This window comes from Monodon monoceros, unplaced genomic scaffold (genome assembly GCF_005190385.1).
Source record: "Monodon monoceros isolate NGI ecotype Baffin Bay Population unplaced genomic scaffold, NGI_Narwhal_1 Super_Scaffold_12, whole genome shotgun sequence".
Lineage (NCBI taxonomy): Eukaryota > Metazoa > Chordata > Mammalia > Artiodactyla > Monodontidae > Monodon > Monodon monoceros.
In genome coordinates, this window is record NW_021703768.1 from 94,968,676 (window position 1) to 94,992,800 (window position 24,125).

At 38.5% G+C, this 24,125-nt stretch overlaps 1 protein-coding gene across 4 annotated transcripts in view; it reads right to left on the reverse strand.

Moving 5' to 3' along the window:
* Nucleotides 1-234: 234 nt before the first annotated feature.
* FEM1C (fem-1 homolog C) overlaps nucleotides 235-24,125 on the reverse strand; it is a 49,904-nt gene continuing 26,013 nt past the window's right edge. For 2 of the 4 annotated variants that reach the window (XM_029218160.1, XM_029218158.1), the window contains 3 exons: nucleotides 21,170-21,309; nucleotides 19,082-19,799; nucleotides 241-3,293 (listed from right to left, as the gene is read on the reverse strand). In XM_029218160.1, the coding sequence (XP_029073993.1) occupies nucleotides 1,987-3,293; nucleotides 19,082-19,625 (1,851 nt within the window). In that variant the 5' untranslated portion in view covers nucleotides 19,626-19,799; nucleotides 21,170-21,309 and the 3' untranslated portion in view covers nucleotides 241-1,986. Of the gene's footprint in view, nucleotides 3,294-19,081; nucleotides 19,800-20,648; nucleotides 20,814-21,169; nucleotides 21,310-24,125 lie in introns of those variants that run through there. The other 2 variants (XM_029218159.1, XM_029218161.1) reach the window with 2 other exon arrangements.

Below are 24,125 nucleotides of genomic sequence, written 5' to 3' on the forward strand. Positions count from 1 at the left end.
TTTCTAGAATAATTATCTAAATCACAAACTATTCTTAATTTATGTGGCAGTTCAAATATTTCATCAAATTTTCCTATAGTAAACAAGATATTAAAATCTCTTCATCAAAAGGTTGCAGAGCAACCATTTATATCCAAATCACCTTTTTCAATGGTGAAATTAAATATACAACCTAGTAAAATGAGTAAGGATATCTTTTAAAAAATTAAACTTCAATTATTTAACCAGAAAGTAAGTCTAATGCTTTGTTGTTTATTTACTATTCTTCATTACAAGTTTTTTACTGAGTAAAGATGAAATAAACCTAATGTGACTGTTTGCAATGATGACTCCTTAAATACCCCTACATCAACCCTCAGAATAAAATGTTAACACAAAAATCCAAGTGATCAGGCTCATTAAACTCACAGGTAAACTGAGTTTTTCCTCAAACCAATAAGGAGCTTTTTATTCAGAACAATTTCATTAAGACATTTGCAGGGCAAATATGCCATCATAAATTTTATTCTGAATAACAATAAAGTGCTGAATGATAATTACCTGAATCTTTTTTAGTACTTTTCACTTATTTTTTCTTAAGTTAAAAGAGCCCTTTCTGTGGCATTAGCAAAGCTGTGAAAAAAAAAATCCAAAAAAAAAAAAGAAAACAAAGAAGGGAGGGAGAGAGGAAAGAAAGAAAAGAAAGGAAGAGAGAAAGAGAAAGAAAAAGAAAGAGAAAAGAAAAGCTAATTTTCAGTAAGGGAAGAGGAAGCACTGCAACCTTTTGTGTTTAATTAGGGTGACAAATAATTGAGACCAAAGTAATTCATGCAAGTTATCTTCAAAGGTATACTTAAGCTTGAAGAAAGAAGGAACACTGTTACTGACCTCTGATACTATGGCAGTAAATTGCGTACTAAAAATACCTTAATTATCCTAGATGCCTAGATCTGGCTTGGCAAGCATCATGCCACTGACATGCTTCAGCTCTTTTTTGTAAATAAAAGTGATTTGCAGTTCAATTACTGAATATTTCAGTGTGACTCATTAAGCTGTGTGATAAAACTTTGAGGTTAAATTTAAGCAAGTTCTCTACACCTAATCACATCATCAGCACAAGCAGGACAATGCTGGCGCAGCATGAAAGGTGGGTCACTTTATAAAGATTCTTCCTTTTACTGCATGATATATTAAGACGACAGACCTAAATTTCAACTGGGTTAATGAGTTAGAATAGCTTTGTTTCCCAAATTTAGCACACAATAATTTCAGTGGATTAGAGAAAGAAACTTCAGATGTAAAGAAAAAAACAACAAAAAAGCTTGAGCTCTGGTAGCTAACCTGTAGCTCTAAAAATTGTCATGCTACAAGAGTACTTTCGTAAAATGAACTTTGTAACATACTTAGCAGTGTTTCAGAGTTGAAGGTGACCAACTGCTGCATAGAAAATATGCTAACATACAACAGTCAAGTTGAAGCCAGTGCATAGAAAAGATAAAGCACTTATGGTAACTGCAAATGGTAACAAGTCCATAAAGTTTGTACAACCTAACATGGATCCATAAGGGGAAAGAAATTGATAAGTAGAAATGGTTAAGTTAAAAATGAGGTGGAAACAGGGGAGAAGCTCAGAGAAGAGAAGGAAGAAGCACAAAAAAGACATTCAATTGTATAAAATTCACAAACCAGAAAAGTATAAAGACACCACTGAAAAATGGTTAACTCTGTTCCAAACACCCAACAGCAAACAAAACCAGAATGGATAAGCCTTTGGCAGACAATTTTAGAAATCTGAATATGAGATTACATTTCTCAATAATTCACAAACAATATATTATATGGTATATTTATATTAAATACTGGGAAACCAATCCTGTAAATTTGATGCTTACAATGCTTTAGCCAATGAGAGCACGATGAAATCAAGCTAAATGAATGCTGGTGTTACCACAACAGTGCTCATTTATGAAACAACTGTTACCAAGTCGTGCTTCAACAGTCAAATTATCATCTATGAAGTGAAACGAAGGTCTCTAGCTTTTCTGGGATATGCCCTTTATAGTATATTCTATGATTCACTATGACACGAGCAGCTAGACACTGCAATGTGGTATGATTTATAGGCTGGATCAAATTTTTAGCTATTTCCTTCTCGTCCAGCAAGTCACTAGCAGTTTGTTTGTGCAAGTTTGTGGCATCAAAATGTGCACCTGATTTAATAAGGAGATTCATGATGTCTGGATGGTTGTTCAGAGCAGCGATATGGAGGGGACTGTTGTCATCCGAGTCTCTGACGTTCACATCAGCACCACATTCTATCAGTATCGCAGTAACTTGCAGAGATGGAAATTTACAAACAGGGTACTGCCCTACACAGGTAGTATTCTTGTCCACAGCCAGATGAAGAGGGCTGAAGTTATTCTTCCCCCTTGGATGCAGCTTAAGAAACCTGTATATAGTTTGCTTTTTGAAATGATCCTGTTCTAGAGTACAAGGAACTTTTTCTAATATGCAAATCAAGTGCAAAATAATGGAAAGAGCCTTATTTAACTGTAATGGGTCTGCTGGACACTGAGTTTGTTTGATCGCTCGCTCTATTTCAAGGACACTTTTGCACAGTATGCCCATAAGATCATCAAATGTAACAGTGGTTCCCAGACCTTTAGCCCTATACTGTAGCATAAAAGAGAACAGTTCTGCAAAAGATAATAAGCTGCTGGCGGTCATCGGGCTTAGAGGGTCCAAATTGTTCTGCTGCATATCCAAAGCATACTTCCATAGGTTGATGCATCGTTTGAAATTTCCAGAGTCTGCATAGACAGCACCTCTATATCTAATATAGTAAGAGGTGTCAGGATGAGAAGGACCGAGAATACGTTCTCTAATTAATAGTGCCTGCATTCTCATCTCATCAGGATCAGCAATAAGACCTTCTAGCTCTTCTGCACTGTTTACCTCCTTGGCATAATCATAAGCCATTATTAGTGTCTGTGGTACTGGTTTGCTAATTATATTAGTCCTATCACTGTACCTCATGTTCATTGCCTTTTTCCAGTATTTCAAAGCCCCAAGGAGATCTCTTTTTTTGTCTACAAATGTGGCTCCCAGAAGCTCTAGAGCATTGATCCTTTCTGTCTTGCTGGTCTGTGCATGGTGAGTCAGGAAATCCACAATATTTGTGTGACCAGTCACACTTGCTGAGAGAAGGGGAGTCATTCCATAACCATCCTTTTCCATCTTGGCACAATACATAAGAAGCATCTTCATGATGTCCAAACTTCCAGATTCTGCGCAATCATGCAATGCAGTATTACCTTAAGGAGGAGGAAAAAAAGAGATAACATATTTGAGGGACCAGGATATAATGTAATACATATGTATACTTTAGAGTCTAAAGAAAAGCAGGCAGCTCCAAGCTGCCCTCAATGGGACATACTTTAATTTGATTACAAATAAGAAAAAATGATCCCCAGCACCTAAAGCTAATGTCTGACACACAGCAGGGGGAAAAAATATTGGTTAAATTCTTTGAATAAACGAAATGACAAAATAAGGCATGAAAAGATATTCAAAGTCACTAAATGAAATTCAAAATTAATCCACGGCCTCTTGATATTTTTCAGTAATGTTTTCAAGTGTATATTCTACAACTAAAAACTGATGAAATGAAATTAACCAGCTATTTACAGTTTTGCTGACAGTCACTTAACTTTCTGGGTCAGACTCCACATTTATAAATAAGAAATCTAGTCTGTAACACCTAAGAGTCTCCAATTTGATTCTAAGAGCCAGAAATTATTTTTTCAGTATTTCTGATTGCCAAGTGGACCTCAGCTGTTTTAGTCAAAAATCTTGGTAACAAAGTACAATACTTTCTTCAAAAAACTCACGTAAGAAAAACAAGTCCACTGAAACCTAAAAAATATGCGGGTGGTTCAACATGAACTTTAAAAGGAGACATCTGAAGTGTCCTTTCATAATGGATTATTTCCCACTGTAATTTAATTTTCTTAAACATTCTTTTTAAATGTACTAAATGTTCTAACACCGTCCGATTCTTCCCACACATGCATTAAAACTGACAATAGACACTGGCACATTAGTAAAAGGCTGTGTGGATGGAACATACTAAGACATAATCACTCATTTTAGCTACCTAAATTTAATCTAAACATTCTACTAATGATCAAAGCAGAAATTATCATGCAGACCTTTGATATCTACATACAATGTTTACAGAAAATTTCAACAGTCTTTTTAGGCATGTGTGTGAAAAATAACTAATATAGCTGGCTGAGACAGCTATCTTTAGAAAGACCTGCTTGCAAGGATGGCCCTGGGCTGGCATCTGGAATGTTGTCTGGTAAACAGTTCCAAGATATAAAACTTTCCCTAAATGATAAGGGTGGCTTTTGTGCTGACTACCTGCTTTCCTTCTGGGACTCTGGAATTTTGCGTATGTGCTCAGCAGAGGGTGCCTTTGTGACCAGTGCCCAATAAAAACCTGGACATTGAGTCTCTAACCATTCTCTAATCAACCAAAATGGGTTCCCCTGGGCAGGAATATTGCACACATGCATTTATGTTGCTAGGGGAAGACAGCTCTTTGTGACCTCACAGGAAGGACACAGCATAAAAAAGCCTGCACAAAGATTCCTCTAGGCCCCAACTGTGCCTTTCCTCTTATGATCCAGGTACATGTCCTTATTATACCACTGTAATAACTCTTAGCCATGAGTACAACTGTATGCTAAGTTACCTGCAAACATGGGGGTGGCCTTGAGGACCCCTGACATAGGATGTGTACTAGAAAGTTGTTTAAACCTGAATACTTCATGTAACAGATCTACAGATAAAATTCCAAAAAGCACAAGTTGTAATACATTAGGACTTTAAATCTCTTCACAAGTTTATCCTGTTTATTAGTTTTCCATGATATCTATAGGGATTATATTAAAAAATCTGGATATGTTGTGACCCAGGATTCCAATGGTCTACAATGGAAGGGTGTCTGATAGAATGTTTTAGCAATGTGTACGGTAACCTACCACTAAGAGAGCCCAGAACTTCTGACTACTAATGTTCATTTGCTCAAAATAATTTCAATTAAACATGACTACTACTAAGTATATTTTTAAAACTCTTTTGAATTATGGATCCCTAATATTCCCATTTTCTCTAAGAAATAGACAATATAATAGAAATATAAAGAGAAGGCTTAGATGGCATTCTTCTCTATTCAGAATAATAAAATCAAGAAAAAGAATGCAGCAAAAGCCAGTTTTTTAAGTAACTGAATTGACATATTAGAAAAATGCAGAATATATATATTTTGAATACACCATATACTGAAAAAATGTTGTTTTGTTTTGTTTTTTGTTTTAAAGGAATAAGAGACTCTCACATCTAGTATTGGCAGAGGTAGCATGATTACCCTCCCAATCAGAACCAGAAAAGCTGAAAACTGCATATAAAAAAAATCTGTATGACCGCCTGTAAGAGCTCACAGGGAGACAACATCCAGGAGAATAAAGAAAATTAGTTAAGTAAAGTCCAGAATTTGGGGAAGCTTTCCCCAACGACCTCTACTGATTCTGGAATAGGCAGCTAAAAAACTGGGCAGAGCTTTTGACCTTTCAGAGCTAGAGGAGAAAACTGGAGTCCAAAGCCCATTAAGAAATCCCTATACACTTTAGGTTATAGCTCTGAAGGGCTGCTCTCTAGGAGTTAAGGTGAAGTGCAAAGAAACCAGCGTTCACAGGCACTGAAATGCAAGTTAAAATCATCTTTATATTGAATTAAAGTAATCCAGAACTGCTAGTATATATGTAATCAAAAGCCAGAAGCAAATACAAATACTACTTAGATGAAGATATTATCATACAAGAGCTCAAATTATTTTTATATATTCTTCGTATATAATGTTTGGTATCCAATCAAAAATAATGGACAGAAGAGAAAACAAGGAACCACAACACAAAAACCAAGGATAAGAGCTAAGAGAAAAGCCCAACAGAAGATCTAGATAATACAGTTATCAGACACAGACTTTAAAGTAATAATTATGCTTAGAGTATTCAGATATTTTTTAAAAATTTGAGAATTAGACAGAAAACTGTAAACTACAAAAAAGAACCAAACGGACATTCTAGAACTGAAAAACTCAATGGGTGGCTTTAAAAGCAGACTACACACAGCTGAATAGAGAATTAGTGAACTAGAAAATTAAGTCAGATGAAAATACATAGAAAGAAGCATGCAAGTGAAAGAATGGAAAAACAGGAGACTATAGAGACAGAGGAAACGATGTCAGAAGGGATAACATGCTTAAAACCAGAATTATAGACTAAGAAAATAGGCCCAAAGCAATATTTAAAGAGACAAAGTCTGAGAATCTTCTGAAGCTGATGAAAGATTAAGCATAAATTTAATAAGTTTTATAAACAACAAGGATAGACAAAAAGAAAGCCACACTGAGGCACTCTACAGCAGAACCGTTAAAAACTAGGGACAAAGAGAAAAATCTTAAAACCAAAGAATAGGTGGACATGACCTGCCAAAGAACAACAATTAGACTGACAGCAAAGTTCTAATCAGAAACAAGAGAAGCCTTAAAGCACTAAAGGAAAATAAATGCCAACTTAGAATTCTGTGAAGTAAAGGACCGTTTCAGGTGAGAAAGAAAAGATGAGCCACATGGAAGCCTGGAAAGGAGAGTATCAACATTGACAGAAAGGGTAAATTTGTGAGATATCTAAATAAATATTGACGTTAAAAATAATATCTTGTAACAGGGTTTGAAACACATATAGAAGAAAAATGCTTGACAGCAATAGCATAAAAGTAAAGAGGGTCATTGGAGTTGAAGTATTCTAAGATTTCTGCCTTACTTGGAAAGAGGTAAAATAAGAAATTTATGTTAGCCTTTGATAAGTCAAAGTACTACTATCTAGAGTAACCACTAAAATAATGGAGGGTATGCATGCATATAATTACTATATCCTCTAATATAGAGAAAAAATGAAAAATAATCCAAACAAAGACAGAAACAAAGCAAAACAGGTAGACAAATAAAAATCAGTAAGTAGCTAGGAGATTAAAGCCCAAATATATAAGTAGTTATATTAAATACAAGCAAACTAAATGTTCCATTAAAAGACAAAAACTGTCAGACTGAAAATACAAACACACATAGAACTCGACTACATGCTGCTTACAAGAGAAATACCTTAAATGTAAGGATAGAAAAAGGTTTAAGTGAAAAGATGAAAAAATATATATACTTTATGCAAAAATTAACCATAAGAAAGCTGTCTGATATTAAAATATCAGATTAAGTAGACTTTAAAACAAAATACATGATTACAGATAAACATTTTATAATGACATAAAATTCAAAACAACAGAAAGATATAATTCTAAATTTGTTTTCACCTAAAAACAGCAAAATAAATAAAGCAAAAATCAACAGAACTACAAGGAAAATCAGATAAATCCACTCATGATACATTTGAACACACCTTTTTCAGTTTAGGAGACCAAAACCAATAAGGATATTGAAAATTAAATGAACACTATAGAATTTAATTTTTTTCTAAGGACACATGGAGCATATACAAATGCTGACTACATTCTGGGCCATAAAATGAGACTCACACTAATGTCAAGGGACTGAAATCACTGAGTATGTTCTAAGTCCACAATACAAGTTAGATTAAAAACAAGCGGAAAAAAAAAAAAACCTAGAAAAATCTCCACATATTTGAAATTTAAAAATATACTTTTAAATAGCCCACAGGTCAAAGAAGGAATCCCAATGGAAAGCAGAAAATATTTTTATCTGGATGGTAATAAAAATGTTAAATAAAAAATCTTGTGGGATATGGCTAAAACTATGCTTAAATGTACATTAGAAAAGAATGGCTTTTTGAAAAAACAGCTAAGTTTCCATCTCAAGAACTTACAGGGGAAAAACAATATATTAAACCTAGAGAGACTAGAAGCAAATAATAAAAAACAGAAATAAATGAAGAGAAAAGGTACCAATATGCTAGCATGGCATTTTTCCCCTAAATTGTATTAACTATTGCGAACTTATATTAATAACTATGCAAAGTAGAGAAGATAAACTTGTTCTACAAACAGAAACCAGAGAAACTGGTAGTAAAATAAAAACCCGTGTCTCCCAATTGCCATTTCAGTGTATTGCTCATTACTAAGGTCATATTTTAAATGCTAGTCATACTACACTCCAGTGAATAAGTTATTTCTAATATAAACCAAGCATCATAATAAAACTTCCACCAATCATATTACTTTCCAGCTCAAAAGCTTTCATGCTTCCTCTAAAGAAATAGCTGAAAATCTTTAAGATTTCAAAATTCTACAGCATTGATTCTCAAAGCACTATCTGTGTGAGGATGAGAAAGCAACAAGGCAGAAATCTATAGTTTTAGAAGGCATGTCATGTGAAGTAAAGCTTAATCTTGGTAGTGGGAACACACATAAGAAGATATACTCTGGGAAATAGATTTTTAAAAAGAGAAATATTTCCCTAACCTACCTCTCTAGCCTCATTCGTTGTCATCTCCAGTATGAATGCTGCTCTGTGAATCTAGCCCAGGAGCCAGCAAACTTCTTCTGTAAAGGGTTAGATAGTATTCCAGCTTTTGCAGTCCATAAGGTCTCTGTTGTAATCACTCAACTCTACCATATAACAAAAAGTATCCATAGGCAATTGGTTAAATTAATGGACATGGCTGTTTTCCAACAAAACTTTACTTATGGACATTGAAATGTAGCTTTTGTGTAATTTTCACATGTCATGATATATTACTCTTCATTTGATTTTTTTTTCAACCATTAAAAAATATAAAAAATATATCTTAGTTCTCAGGCAGTACAAAAACACGGGGTGGGCAGGATTTGACCTCTGGGCCAGAGTTTGCCAACACCTTCTCTAACCCAAAAGACATCATCAATACCAGCCACACACAAGGCAAAGAAACTGCTTAGGCTTCCCATCACTGTATTCTAAGTTACCTCTCCCAGTTCCTGGAATAGTCCCGCTTACTTCCACCTCCATGCCTCTTCTCTTAATTTTCCTGTCAATATACTCTTTATTCTTTGCCTTTTTAACTTCTCCTCCAAGTTGCACCAGAAATTTCAGCTGCTCAAAGAGGCCTTCTTGGTTATACTATGTCAATTTATCATTTTGAGAATGCCTGGTGAATAAATGTTTCATTCATCCTGGTAAGTACTCATGTTATATCTATCTACTATTATAATCTTACGTAATACCTTACATAATATGTTAGTGCTTCACAAATAGGTTTTCTTACCTAAACTGTCTATTCCTAAAGTACACAGGGCCTATGTTATATTTCCTTTATATCCCAGATAGCAGTTAGCACAATATCAAAGCTAAGGTAGATTCTTAAATTTTTAATACTTGATATCACAAAAAATGATTCAAATAAGGACAAAATAACTTTAAAAACTAAAATCTTAGGGCTTCCCTGGTGGCATAGTGGTTAAGAATCCACCTGCCAATGCAGGGGACACAGGTTCGAGCCCTGGTCCAGGAAGATCCCACGTGCTGCAGAGCAACTAAGCCCGTGCACCACAACTACTGAGCCTGCGCTCTAGAGCCCATGTGCCAAACTACTGAAGCCCGCATGCCTAGAGCCCATGCTCCGCAACAAGAAAAGCCACCGCAATGAGAAGGCTGTGCACCACAATGAAGAGTAGCCCCTGCTCGCCACAACTAGAGAAAGCCTGCACACAGCAACGAAGACAAAACGCAGCCAAAAATAAATAAATAAAATAAATACATTTAAAAAAAAAAAAGTAAAATCTTAGCAGGAGGGGATCACCTTTATTATTCTAACAGGTTAAGTATATAACCGCCACACTTTCATGCCCTGGAAGCCCTAAAAAATTTCTGAATTATAACCTAGACCATTACTTAAAAGTTAAGAAAACAGAGGTCAAAAAAACACCCCAATACAAAAGCATAATTTTACAGCAACTATGTCATGTCTCCAAGTGTCTTTACATAGTATATTTTGATAAAGTTGTAATCAGAAAATATACAACTGTTTCCTGCTTTTCACCTACATCTTAGTCATTTTGTCATGTTCCATGTATATAGTCTACATGAACTATTTACACAGATAGTACATAATCACTCTTAATGGCTTCATGGTTAAAGTTCAAGTAAGGAGGCATGTCATAATTTACATAAACACTTCTCTGTTGATGGACATCTGCATTCCTTCAGAATTTTCACTATTAAAATCAATGCCTAAAAAACTATAAGGACAGATAACAGACCAGTGATTGCCAGAGGGTGGGTGCTGAGAGAATGGTTAACTGCAAAGGGGCATACAGGAAGTTTTCATTCCACCTCTATTGTAGTGGTGGTTAAATTACAGTTTATGTTTTTCAAAACTTAGGGAACTGGGCTTCCCTGATGGCGCAGTGGTTGAGAATCCGCCTGCCAATGCAGGGGCACGGGTTCAAGCCCCGGTCCAGGAGGATCCCACATGCCGCAGAGCAACTAAGCCCACGCGCCACAACTACTGAGCCTGTGCTCTAGAGCCCGCGAGCCACAGCTACTGAACCCGTGTGCCACAATTACTGAAGCCCGCACGCCTAGATCCCATGCTCTGCAACAAGAGAAGCCACCGCAATAAGAAGCCTGCGCACCTTAACGAAGAGTAGTTCCCACTCACCGCAACTACAGAAAGCCCACGCGTAGCAACGAAGACCCAACACAACCAAAAAAAAAAAAAAAAAAGTAATTGTGGTGATGGCTGCACAAATCTGTGACCATACTAGAAATCAATGATGGGTGGTTTTTAAATGCGTGAATGGTATGTGAATTATGTCTCAAATTTGTTTTAAAATCAAAGTATTTGTTTTTAGTAAAGTATAAGTTTTGACTGATAGAAACAGCAATTAAAAGGTTTTTTATCATAACAGATTTGTCTGGAAATGCACAAAAACAGTACTTATTGTAACAGGGAACAGCCAATTTTGACTCCATGTTGGATTTCTTTGACTTTAGCCTTTGCTTTTCGTTGCTTTTGTTTTTATAATCATACATAATTGCCTGCCTCAGGGAACCCTACCCACCTGTGAATGGCTGCAAGAAAAAAGAAATTAACACATCCCCTCCGGGAGGCTGGCCATTCCAGGAGATGTTCTCCAAGACTGATGGCCCTTTTTACTTTACTTCCTCCCCACCTCTCCCTCTCTATTCTGCCTTTTTACTTTACTTCCGATTCTGTAAAACAAAACTGGCATCCAGACCCCATAAGGTGGTTTTTTTGGGGACCCTAGTCTGCCATCTTTCCGAATAAAGTGGTACTCCTTGCCTCAACACCTTGTCTCCCGATTTGCTGGCCTGTCGTGCGGCGAGCAGAGCCAGCTTACACGACAGCTCCAGCTCGCTCATCATCTCTCCTCTTTAGCCTGCTGTGCTTGGCATCCATTCTTCTACCTTGCAGCGGGGGCTAAGCCGAGTCTTTAAGAGAGGTCCACCTATAAACATGGGGGCCGGGGGGGAGGGGTGCAGTTCAACTGCATAACAAGGCTGATTCCAAACATTTTACTCCTGGAATAGCTAATTGGTATGTGTTAAGGGAGCAGGCGGGAAGGGGTAAAGAGGAAAACTTTAGGATATCAAAGGAGCACTAGAAGATTCCTCTGCTCAGAATATTTTCCTTCCCCATGTATGCTGTAACACCAGAGATACTCAAGGACAAGAGTTTGAAAAAAAAAAAAAAGAATCAAAAATAGGATAGGGGGCTTCCCTGGTGGCGCAGTGGTTGAGAGTCCGCCTGCCGATGCAGGGGATACGGGTTCGTGCCCCGGTCCGGGAAGATTCCACATGCCTCGGAGCGGCTAGGCCCGTGAGCCATGGCCGCTGAGCCTACGCGTCCGGAGCCTGTGCTCCGCAACGGGAGAGGCCACAACAGTGAGAGGCCCGCGTACCGCAAAAAAAAAAAAAAAAAAAAAAAGATAAAAAACTACTGGTATCAAGATTACCACGTGCCTTCCCCTCATTAATTCTTTATATAAGGCAGTGAGCTAGGAACACAGAGAAATTTAACAATACAGGTCCTTGAGCTCAATACAAAGTTAAATGCTAATAAATGCTCAAGATGCATTCATGTGACTCAAGCGGGATGAGGACTTGCCTTTGAAATGGGTCTTGATAGCAAGCAGTAATATCTGAGCTAAGGGATCAGGACTAAATTCAACTAATAATAGTATAATTTGATGAAAATTACACAACATAAGTTGATGAAAACATCAACATTACAATTCAGACTTACATTCTAGTTCAGACTCTCTATTCAACTGCAGCTCTACCCAAAGGTAGGGAAAAAAGAGGAAAAGAGATATTTTAATCAAATTTGCATCCATGTGACTTCTTTACCTGGGCCTCTCCACAACTCTTCCACCTCTATCTTCCAACACATGCATTCCCGATGTCTCAGTAGCATACATCTTTAGAATGCCATGGGCTTCCTAAATTTTCTTTTAAACAAATTTAATTTAATCAATGTGATTAAAATCTCATAAAGATGAACTCAGTGAGGGAACTACATGTAGCTAAAAGATCGATAAGTAAAACTTAACCACTGCCTTAAGTTTGTGTTGCTGGGGATGACTCTGAAATAGCAGTAGTGTTCAGGATCTACTCATTTTCACCATCTTCAGTTGAATCTTGTGAGGACACAGTCTACAATCCAATCTTCAGGGATAGAGGAACACAATAGATATTTCCCTACTGCACTCAACAGACACATCATCTACAGCTTAGCTTCCCCAACTAGGATGCCAAGTTTCCCTGAAGACACAGAGAAAGTGTGCCAGGAGATACAGGAGGGAAAAGGGTGAACAAGAAACAACTTGCAGGAGCAACTTGATCTGGGATTAAAATGTTAATGAATTCAACTAGTTAAACATTATTATTATAACAAAATAAGTATGGAATGTTACAGAGTAGAAAGAAATTTTAAATCCCTCTCTTTCACTCTTCTCTGCTACTAAGTGTGTTCTGAGGTAACCAAGAGCTGAGCTAGAGTTCTCAAAGAAGAAAAACAGAATATCAGCTTCCAACACTCTCAGTCCTGAAGTATACAAATAAACTACCTACATGACAATAGTCATTATCTTTGTCCATTCTCTTAATACCAGCCATTCTTAATTTACAGTGGAGATTTTCTTACATGAAATTCCTTCGGATTTACAGTGGATAAGAGAAAAAAAGGATTGCTTTTTTTTAACATTCTCTTGATTGAAATACATCTATACCCTAAACTGCCTATACTGTAGGAGAGAAAGAATGCCTGGGGTTTGCTTCAAGCTACTGCAGAGAACAAAAGGAGGGAGAAACATATTTTTTAACATATATTAGCAAATGTGGATAAATGTTGAAGCAAGGTGATAAATACATAATGGTTCAAAGTATTCTTCTCTCTTTCTCCACTTACATATAAGTTAGAAAACTTCCATAATAAAGAGGCAAATAGGGGCTTCCCTGGTGGCACAGTAGTTAAGAATCCGCCTGGTGGGCTTCCCTGGTGGTGCAGTGGTTAAGAATCCACCTGCCAATGCAGGGGACAGGGGTTCGAGCCCTGGTCTGGGAAGATCCCACATGCCGCGGAGCAACTAAGCCCTGTGTGCCACAACTACTGAGCCCGCGTGCCTAGAGCCTGTGTTCTGCTACAAGAGAAGCCACCGAAAGGAGAAGCCCGCACACCACAAAGAAGAGTAGCCCCTGCTTGCCACAACTAGAGAAAGCCCGCACACAGCAATGAAGACCCAATGCAGCCAAAAATAAAGATTTAAACTAAATTAATATAAATAAATAAATAAAACCAAGGTTTCTTTTTTAAAAAAGAATCCATCTGCCAATGCAGGAGACACGGGTTCGAGTCCTGGTCCAGGAAGATCCCACATACCATGGAGCAACTAAGTCCATGTGCCACAACTACTGAGCCTGTGCTCTAGAGCCCATGAGCCACAACTACTGAGCCCGCGTGCCACAACTACTGAAGCCCGCACGCCTAGAGCCCGTGCTCGCAACAAGAGAAGCCACTGCACTGCAACAAAGAGTAGCCCCCACTCGCCACAACTAGAGAAAGCCTGTATGCAGCAACGAAGACCCAGTGCAGCCATAAATAAATAAATAAAAGATTTATTTATTTTTAAAAACGAGGCAAAAAACTGCCTGATCTAGCTCTCTCAAACCCTTTTAAAGCTAACCATACTTACGAGCCTACATGGTTTTCTCCCTTTTCTAAACTCCTATAGAGTTCTACCTGTACCACTCACTTTTCACAATCACTGTCTTAATGTCTTCATGTACGTATTTCTGTACTACAAGGACCAGAAAACACAGTCCTTGCCATCCAAGAGCTTATAATCTTTCCTCTCCTAAATGCAACACATTCATTCAACAAACTCATTTACCAATTGCCCCCTGTGGGCCAGATTACTCTTTCTAACACATGGATACAAACACCAGGTCTCTAGCCTCACTGAGCTCACAATGTAACAGAATTAGAATGTACTACGATGGGTTTCTCTAAAAAAAACAAACAAACACCTCAGTCATTCCTCTGCTGAAAACATTCACCGACTTACCTACCACTGCATAAAGAATAAAGTCAAACTCCTTTACCTGGAAGTCAATGTCCTTTTATACTCTAGCCCTGACTGCCCTTTGGTCCAAATATGCTACTTTCCAATTTCTGTACCCTCCAAGCATATTTCTCAATGTGCCTTTCCTTATACCATTTCCTAAGCCTTAAAAACTGGATCAAATCCCTTCTGCAGATCTCAACTCCAACAATCCTTTCAAAGCCCAGTTAACTCCATGAGGCCTTTCCAGTCAGTACACTCTTCCAAAATCCTATATAATGAATTTATACCATTCCTTTAGCGGTGAACAAATGTGATGTGCTGTATCTTTTCAGAGCCTCCACAATGTCCAACACACTATCTGGCCTACAGAAAATGCACAGGAATTATCCTATTACTGATTTACTTAATTACCTTGGTATCTAAAATAACTGACCCATGCGTGAGGATAGCCTGTCCTCTGGGGCCAGTCTCCCCAATCCCAACTCAAAGAGCTGTTCTATATAGGTCTGTAGTACTCAACCAATCACTTTCAGGTGCTCAATTTCCAGTCGAATTTGGGTGTAAAAGCAGAATTGAGGGTTTAAGTAACTTTTCCATAGATATGCAAAGTCCTATTATTAGTCAAAACATAAACAAACAAACAAAAAAACCCTCAAATATAAAAGAACCAGGGCTTCCCTGGTGGCGCAGTGGTGGACAGTCCGCCTGCCGATGCAAGGGACACAGGTTCGTGCCGCGGTCCGGGAGGATCCCGCATGCCGCGGAGCGGCTGGGCCCGTGCGCCGTGGCCACTGGGCCTGCGCGTCCGGAGCCTGTGCTCCGCAACAGGAGAGGCCACATCAGTGGGAGGCCCGCGTACCACAAAAAAAAAAAAAAAAAACAACAACAAAGAAAGCCAAAGATGACTATAGCCGTGAAGTACTGAGATCAGTGTTATGGCCCTAAGATGGGCTTGTCTAATCACTCCTGAATAGCAACCAACTTTCCTGTCTCAAAAATGAACTGTTGTGTTAAACTGCAGCAGCATTTCTAAATATCTCAGTTTTTCTCCCCCTTTTGAATGGCATGGGAAAAAATGGAACCCACTGTCCCCTCAGGTAATGAGTTAGTTGGGGATAAAGCATTTCCAAAAATCTAAAACAAGAAAGCACTACTGCTGCATTTACCACAGTGTGGTTTAAGTATCTGCTTATGAACCTGTCTCTCCAAACAAGCCATGAGCTCCTGAAGAGCAGGGAATCAAGGACTGGAGATCTTGTCTTACTCATCTTTGTATATCCTAAGTCAAACAGTCTGGCACACTCAAGGGACTCAATAAGTGCTCTCTCGATTAATGAATGAATTCCACCTTAGGTTAAAACATGTTCAAAATGCCAATAGCCTGTTAAAAAGTAATGGAAAGAGGTTAGATAATATATTCAAATGTCAACTGCCTGTTAAAAAGTAATGGAAGGTAGAAGTCACATGCATTTTATATTTAAGCAAACCAAGCATAATATACTGACATTTTCCTTCTTCAGAACCATTTCCAACAGTTTACATATAAAATTTCCTAAGAAATTATTCCATTTTATCCATCATCTTATCAGTCTTTTCCATTTTTTGCATGGGGGTAAAAATGTGGGGGAAAAAAAAAATCCTTTCTTGACACTCTACCAGATCCTTCTCCAGTGTTCCTGCCTCAGTTTCAAATAGTTCCTGTTTTTTTATTACCCCCCAAACCCATAAAATAAAAAAAAAAATCTGAAAAGTCGATGAGGGAGTAATTATCAAAGAATGGAAGCTTCAGGACCAGAGTGGGGGAGGTACATACGTACTTTAATCTGCCCCCAATATTCTTTAAGACTCACTGTCAAATTTAAAAGGCACTATGCAAAAGTTAAAGTACTGCACACAAAGTGATATATTATATATACATATACTACACACGTATGTATTATGTGTATATATGTATGTATATAAAACTGAAGCTGTATGAAAACAATTTTTGGTATAAAATTGTTTTCTCTTATGTGTACTTCTTTAAACAGCATAAATACTAGATATTGATACTGAGGTTAAAAAAAAAAAAACTCTAGAATTAGCCAGAAGAGGGAGTATACACATCCTCAAGTACAAAACTATATGATGATGGTGTTAAAAGGTTTTATTACCTCTGAAATAGCAAAGGTAATCAAGTTAAATATTGTTCACAGTTTACTAAGGGAAAATGCTCACTAAAATATGGGCTATTTACAGTATAGTTCTCCCATATATTATATCTCTAGAAGTATAAAGAACTTTGAAAAAGAGAAGGAAAAATAGTACCAGTACTAATCTCTCCAGTGACCTAAGTTTAAAACATGCCCCAATTTGATTTAAATACGTGAGTTTATCAACAATCTCTACATCATTAGGCTGATGAATAAAAAGCCCAAAACAAACTAAAAATTCAACAAGCCTAAACATGCAGCCATACCTTTTAACCCTTTCTCTTCTAGGTATGATTTCAAAGCATTCCCAATACTAACATGGTCAATTAAGCAGTAATTTGTTCTTTTAAAACAAACATTCTTTAAAAGAATGGTGATTGTTTAAAAAAAAGAAAGTCATGCTGTCCTTTTACCCAACACCTACATCAAAGATTATCAGAAACAATAAATCATTCATAAGAATGTTTACAGAAACATTTCTTATAGTGAGAAGGCAGAAGCAATGTAAAACTCCATTAGTAGAAGAGTATGCAGCTACTGAAATTAAAGAGCTATCATTAATGACATTAAGGATAACATTTATTAAGCTAAAAAACAAGTACAGAAGAGCATATAAAATAAAATTTCATACATATATCTAAATGCAAAATTCAGTATCTTTGGGAGGATTATCTCTAAGTGCTGGAATTTTGTGAGATTTTATATTTCCTCAGGAAAAAAATTTACCAAAAAAATCACAATGTGGCTGTATCATTTTTATGACAAACCTTTTTTAAAAAGATTATACTAACTTCAGTAAATATGTCCAATAACTATGTGGTGCCCCATAATTGTGTGGTTTAGCCACTCTGAGAGGCAATCAGTCACTATCACAATGATAAATTGCACATTCACTTTGATTTAGCAATTATACTTCCAGGTATTTATAATACAATTATTTTCACACAAGTGTGCAAAGCCACAGATTTGTTCAAGAATATTCACAGCAGCATTGTTTATTTTGGATGTGACCTGTCTGTCAACAGGGACTAGATAAATTATGCACACTCATACAATGAAATACTGTGTAGCCATGAAACAGAATGAGGTAGCACGTGTGTTGGAGCTGAATGACATTCAAGATAAATTAAAGTGAAAAAAAAAAGAAAGAACAGTATGCATCAACTAACAAAGAAGAAAGAAGGAGAGATATATACAGACAAGTATACTTGTATTTGCATAGACTATCTTGAGGACACACAAAACACTGTAAACAATGGTAGCTGGTGGGTTGGAGGTCTAGAAATGAAGGGTGTTAAGACTTACTTTTCATACTAAACACTGTAAACCAATTTGTATTGTGTGATTTTTTTTACCATGTATGTATGCTCCTTTAAGTTTTATAGTTTTTTAATATTATGCAGTGAATTACTTTGCTGTTGTATAAACAAATATGTTTAAGGAAAATAATGTTAATGCTAAGTATTAATATTATACTATCAAAACACTTGTTTTTAAGGGTTAAAAAAATCCTAAACTATCATCTGAACAGTATACATGACCATAAACCTGAACTCTTCTTCTGGACAAAGAAGTTTACATTGTTGCTAGTCAGCAAATCCACATCTGCTTAACCTAGTCCTTGTTTTGCTCTGGGCATTGTAGCAGTTTAAAAAAATCTGTTCTCTCTTGCTATATTTAATGAAAGGATTTTCTATTGGCCACACAGTAAGTATGGAATAAGGGAACAGATTTTCTCCTTTTCATGGATATTAATCCTCCCGGGTCAGTATGGCCTAGCCATCCCTGACAGAATAACAAATGAAATGCCTACATAAGACAAACGTGACAACGACTCACTAAATATAGTAGTTTCTACTCCAAGGGTATTCTAAGAAAATAAAACTAAGAAAAATATATTAAATCAAAGTATATTCTTAAGTAAACACAAGTCTAATGGCTCAGATCAACTGCCACTAACATGCTCTAAACTTTGGGGAACCCACTTCCCATAAATTGGAAGTTACTCCAAATAAAGAGAGAAAATGCTGCTTAACACAGTGATAGAGGGTGTTTTTTTTATCACATTTGTCCCATGTACTATCAAATACCAAAGAAACAATCAACAAGGTTATACTGGAAGGGATACCTAATCAAAATAGGCCTGTCAGTGTTGGCTTACTCAACACCACTGCTTATAATTATGTATCAAACTTCCTGAAAATAAGTGGTAAACACTTAAAAAATTAAAATGAATATGAACTCACCTTTAACACTTTTTCTATTAACATCTGCCCCCTTTTCAAGTAAATACTGAGCAATCTCTTTGTGTCCTTTGTAACATGAGATCATCAAGCATGTATGCCCATGTCGGTTTGACACTTCCAAATCAGCTTTGTGTTCTACCAGGTACTTGACTATTTCCAAATGGCCATCGAAACAGGCAGCTCGAAGAGGAGTTGAATTGGTTAAAGTCGTGTTGTTGACAGACGCTCCATGATTTAACAAAGACTGAACCACCTTCAGATGTCCTGCTGCAGAAGCGGCCCACAAAGGGGGAGCCCCCTCAATGGTTTCGCCATCAAAATTGACCGAGCCCCCGACTTCTATGGAGGCACTGCACTGCTCTAGGAGAAATTCCACCATGTCAAGGTGCCCATACCTGGCGGCCATCAAGAGTGGGGTGGCCCCATTTGTTTTTTCAGAGATCAAGGAGGAAACCTCCTCTTTAGATTTGCTTGCCAACAATTTGGTGAGAAGCCTGAGTTTGCCATCTCGAGCTGCATTAAATACTGCTGTCTTTAGATCCATTTATGTCCAGTTGAGAGGCTGTGCTTTATTTATCCTTCAAAGCAAAGCTCCAGCTTAACTCTATTGACACAGGCAAGGGTTACAGGAAACAAAGTTCAATGTTAATCACGGCGCCCCAGAACGGATGTATGTTCTGTCTATTGCCGTCCAACATATGACAACCAGAGCGCCAAACTAGAGAAAGAAAAAAAAAAAAAGTAGCGGTTTTGAAATTTCCATAGGTAAAGGCGAAAACACTAGGTTTTCTTAATTTTTACTCCTGGGGGCGGGGGGAGCCACACTTTAGGGACTACTCAAAAAAAGGTGGGAAAGAAGAATACAAAAAAGATACACACAGAGACCCAAATGTTATGGTGGGAGACAGTCTCTTCTCTGTATACGGTAAATTTAAACACTACAGGCAACCGGTTTTCTCGCCTCCTAACCAGCCAAGCTTTGGGCTAGTTTTGCTTTGCACACGCCCAGAGAGAGTACAACCCAAAGAGTCAGGAGACGCGGGTGCAGAAATGTTTCCCCTTCTCACATCTGCAGAGGAGAGCGGGCCAAGGGCGCGAGGCTGCAAGGCCTCGCTGTGGCCAGGATGGCTTTCGAGAAGGAACAAAAAAGGTCGGACCCAACAAACCGCGGCCAGCTAACGCCAAAACCCTCACCCAAAAGGTTCTCTCTCCTTTAAAACTACTCGAGGCTCTCAGGAAATCCGGCTGCCTTTTAGCTAACTTCGCCCGCCCCATTCTGATCCCCCCCCCGCCCCGCAAAGGGGTCCGTATGTTCCCCAAACCACAGCCACCCCTACACAACCTTCACCTCTACCTTTTCCCGATAGGGGCAGCCCCCTCCCCAAGCTCCTCCATCAACCACGACCCCCTCCTGCAGGCCGATCAGCCTGTGGCCTCCAGCCCGCTGCCCGCCTTCCGTTCCTGAGAGCGCCCTCCTTCCCCTTCCCGCCCAGGCCTCCCCGCGGGAGCCTCAGGCCGCGGCCCGGGCTCGGCCGACCGCCGCCGCCGCCGCCGCCGCCTCCACTACCTGCCACGCGGCTAGTCCTCCCCGCCGCCGCCGGCCGCTCGAGCTCGGGCTGCCTCCTCAAAATGAGACCGCTATCCGCGCCACCGTCCAGACCGCCCAGCTCCGCCTGCGGCCGCACAGCTTCTCCATACCCCGCGCCCCACAGTAATGAATCCGGCCGCGCCGCTCGCCCCGCCCCGCCCCGCCCCGCCCCGCCCCGCCCCGCCCCGCGCCGACGAACTGCCTCCCGCCCTCCCAGTCTGCGCGGGCTGCAGCGGCTACAGCAGCAGCCGCGGCGGATGGTGTAATGGACTGCGGGACGGGGGCCGGACGTGCCAGAGCACTGCTTCACATCACCGACGCGGCAGCCTCGCCATTGGGCCGGGGGAGGGCGGCGGCTGCCGCGAGCAGCCGCCTAGGGGCGGGGCGGGGCGGGGCGGGGCGTGGCCACGCTGGAAGCGGCCGCCGAAGGTTGACGGAGAGGCTGCCGAGGTGTCGGGGGCTGCTCCGCGCTCCACCTTTCGGGCTCTGGTTTCGGGTACCTTTGGGTCCCAAGGCCATAACCCCCCAGAGGGGTGGTAGCCATTCTTTCTTTCTCGCAGACATCAACTCTCTCAAACTAGTCTCTTCTAAGGCTCCTTCCTTTGGTGGGCCCTGGAATATACCGAGCTCGTTGTGAGGCCTCAAAAAAGCAAAACAAGAAAAACGCAACAAACTTGAGAAAAAGCTTAGTTTTGGAAGCTGCCAAACATGGCTTAGTTTATAAAAATATGAACTCTAAGAAAATATAAAGCTACAAGGAATGATAAAGCTTAACAGCAGTGTAAGTCATCGAGTTCTTCACTCTGAACAGTAAAACCAGGAAATGAGAGGAAGCTAAAAAGTTAATATAAATGAAAAGAATTACTACTTTGTACAGCAGGAAATAAACTTGTGGAATTCATGACGTTAACACATGGGATGTTTTAAACTAGGTTGAGGAAGAGTTTAAATATGTTTGGAGACTTAACACCCATAGTGAATCATGATGAGAAAATAGTTTTGAAAAACGTGGTTTTCATTCTCTTGAACACTTTATTTTGGGGGACTTAAACTCACACACAGTTTTTTGGTACCGTTAAGAGAAAGAGAATGTTAGATTAGACATTATCTGACCCCCAGCATCATAAGTGTAATTAGCATTATTACTTAAAAAGTAATGCAACATTAAAGACATTTTATTTAAAAATCACTTCATTTTTGCATATTTACTTATAGTATTGTCCAGAATTTTATGTAGTTTTGTATAATTGAAATAATAATTTTCATACAACTACATATTTTGCTTTTTTACCTTACTATACTCTAAAGATTTCTCATTTTTTATGGTCTTAATAATCATTTTTAAGTGGGGCATTATATTTGCCTCAGGCAGTCAGTATATAGGCTCAACATCAGTACTCCAAAATTGAAGTTAAGGTTACTACCACTGAGAAGAAAATAAAGAAGGGCAGAATAGAAAGGATGAGGGTAGCAATCTATAAAAATCAAACAACCAAGAGGAATTGGCTGTTTTATCCCTAGTGTTAAAGGTCACAGTTCTACACTCCCAAGGTGTAAACACCAGAGTACAGTTTCCCAACCAAGGCCTAATGTGAGCTGACCTATCTCTCTTATCAAATTCAATAAGATGATGTAAAAATTTACATCAGTGGTCTTCAAATGGACATGAGCATCCCCCAGGGGATTTTCAAGGGGTAGGTGCACACTTAATTTTAAGGCCACCAGTTTCTGAATCTTCAGCTTGCATCTGTATCACTTCCTAAAACTGATCTGCTGGTAAAGGAATGCAGTATGGCATCTCCCTGTTTCGTTTCCCAACTCTTTTACAATAGCCATATATTTCCCAAATTGCAAAAATAAAGGACGTAACTTTCACTCACTGAGAATCTTCAAATGGTGCATTGTTCCAGGGTATAAAACCTCAGGCAGGGCTTCCCTGGTGGCGCAGTGGTTGAGAGTCCGCCTGCCGATGCAGGGGTCACGGGTTCGTGCCCCGGTCCGGGAAGATCCCACATGCCACGGAGCGGCTGCGCCCGTGAGCCATGGCCGCTGAGGCTGCGCGTCCGGAGCCTGTTGCTCCGCAACGGGAGAGGCCACAACAGTGAGAGGCCCGCGTACCGCAAAAAAACCCCAAGAAACCTCAGGCAACCTTTGTCAGTTCTTTATCAATTTAAAATATTGGACTGTACAGAGAAAGTATACTCCTAATGACTGAATAACAAATTCTTTTGCAAGCTAGGTGATTTCCAAATAATTACTTTCAACAAAGTATGACCTCAAGATCACTAAGTGAGTTTATAAATTGGAAGGAGTTCAAAGAATTGAGTGAATTGATGTGACAACACTTCTTACAGCCCCATATACTTATTAGTGTAAAAAAATTTTCTTAGAATTTGTAAAAATGAAAAATTGAGAAAAACATTGACGCTTAACTCTGTCTCATTCTTGTAAGATGTAGTATTTAACAACAAATGTATGCACTAATTGTAAAAAATTACATGTTTAGTAATTATAAACATTTGTAATATATTTTGCATTGTTTAGAATACCTGATCGTTTCTAATAAATATAATAATATCTTAATCTAGAAGAAAATGTTCTAGCACATAGTCTTTCAGTCATAGGAAATTTTAAAATTAAATATATTTATATTTTCATCACAGATAAATATAATAGGATGATCAATAAAATACATTCAAACATAAAAATACATTAAACTAGGATATGATCCTGAGGGATGGGGAAGTGGAATGGAGCTATAAGTGTGAAAAGAAAAATAAATTACATAAAATATACTGAAGGTAAAGAAGAGTTTGTTCATATATTTTGTAAATAGCTGATAATAGGCATAATTGCTATGGTATTTAGATTTCATTGGATTCACTTAAAAGAGTGACTATTCTAGCTTAAAATGTCATTTTTACAGTATGCAGGAAATTGTATCCTTTGCAACTGCTTAAACTTACGACGAAAAAATTTTAGATGTTAACCTAGAAATATGCAAGAGGGTAAATAATATTTCATGTATGTGAACAAAAATATTTGAAGACTACTGATTTACTCATTAACCTCCTATTGGAGGTTGTCTCCGTTCCTACAGATTTTGGCAGTATTTGTTCTTCCAATCTTTGTTTTTAGTTTTTTTATTTTCTTAAATAGAAACTCAACTAAAATTCCGTTTTCTGTTTTGCTGAAAGATCTTACATTGTGTTTCTAAACACCCATCTCCTAGGGCACCTTTTGTGATTGGGGAGGAAAAGTTTTTCGTTTGGCTTGCTTGGTTCGACTTGGATTGGTTTGGTTGCTAAGGCTTTGGACTCTGGTTTAATCAGCAATTACTGTGGTCCTGAAAGCCTCAGAATATTTTGGGGGATATAACAAGGAGAACCATGGACTCAAGGTCAAGGAGTCTGCAGGTGGTACAGGTGGGAACTAGAGAGGTAGAAAAGGGGGAAA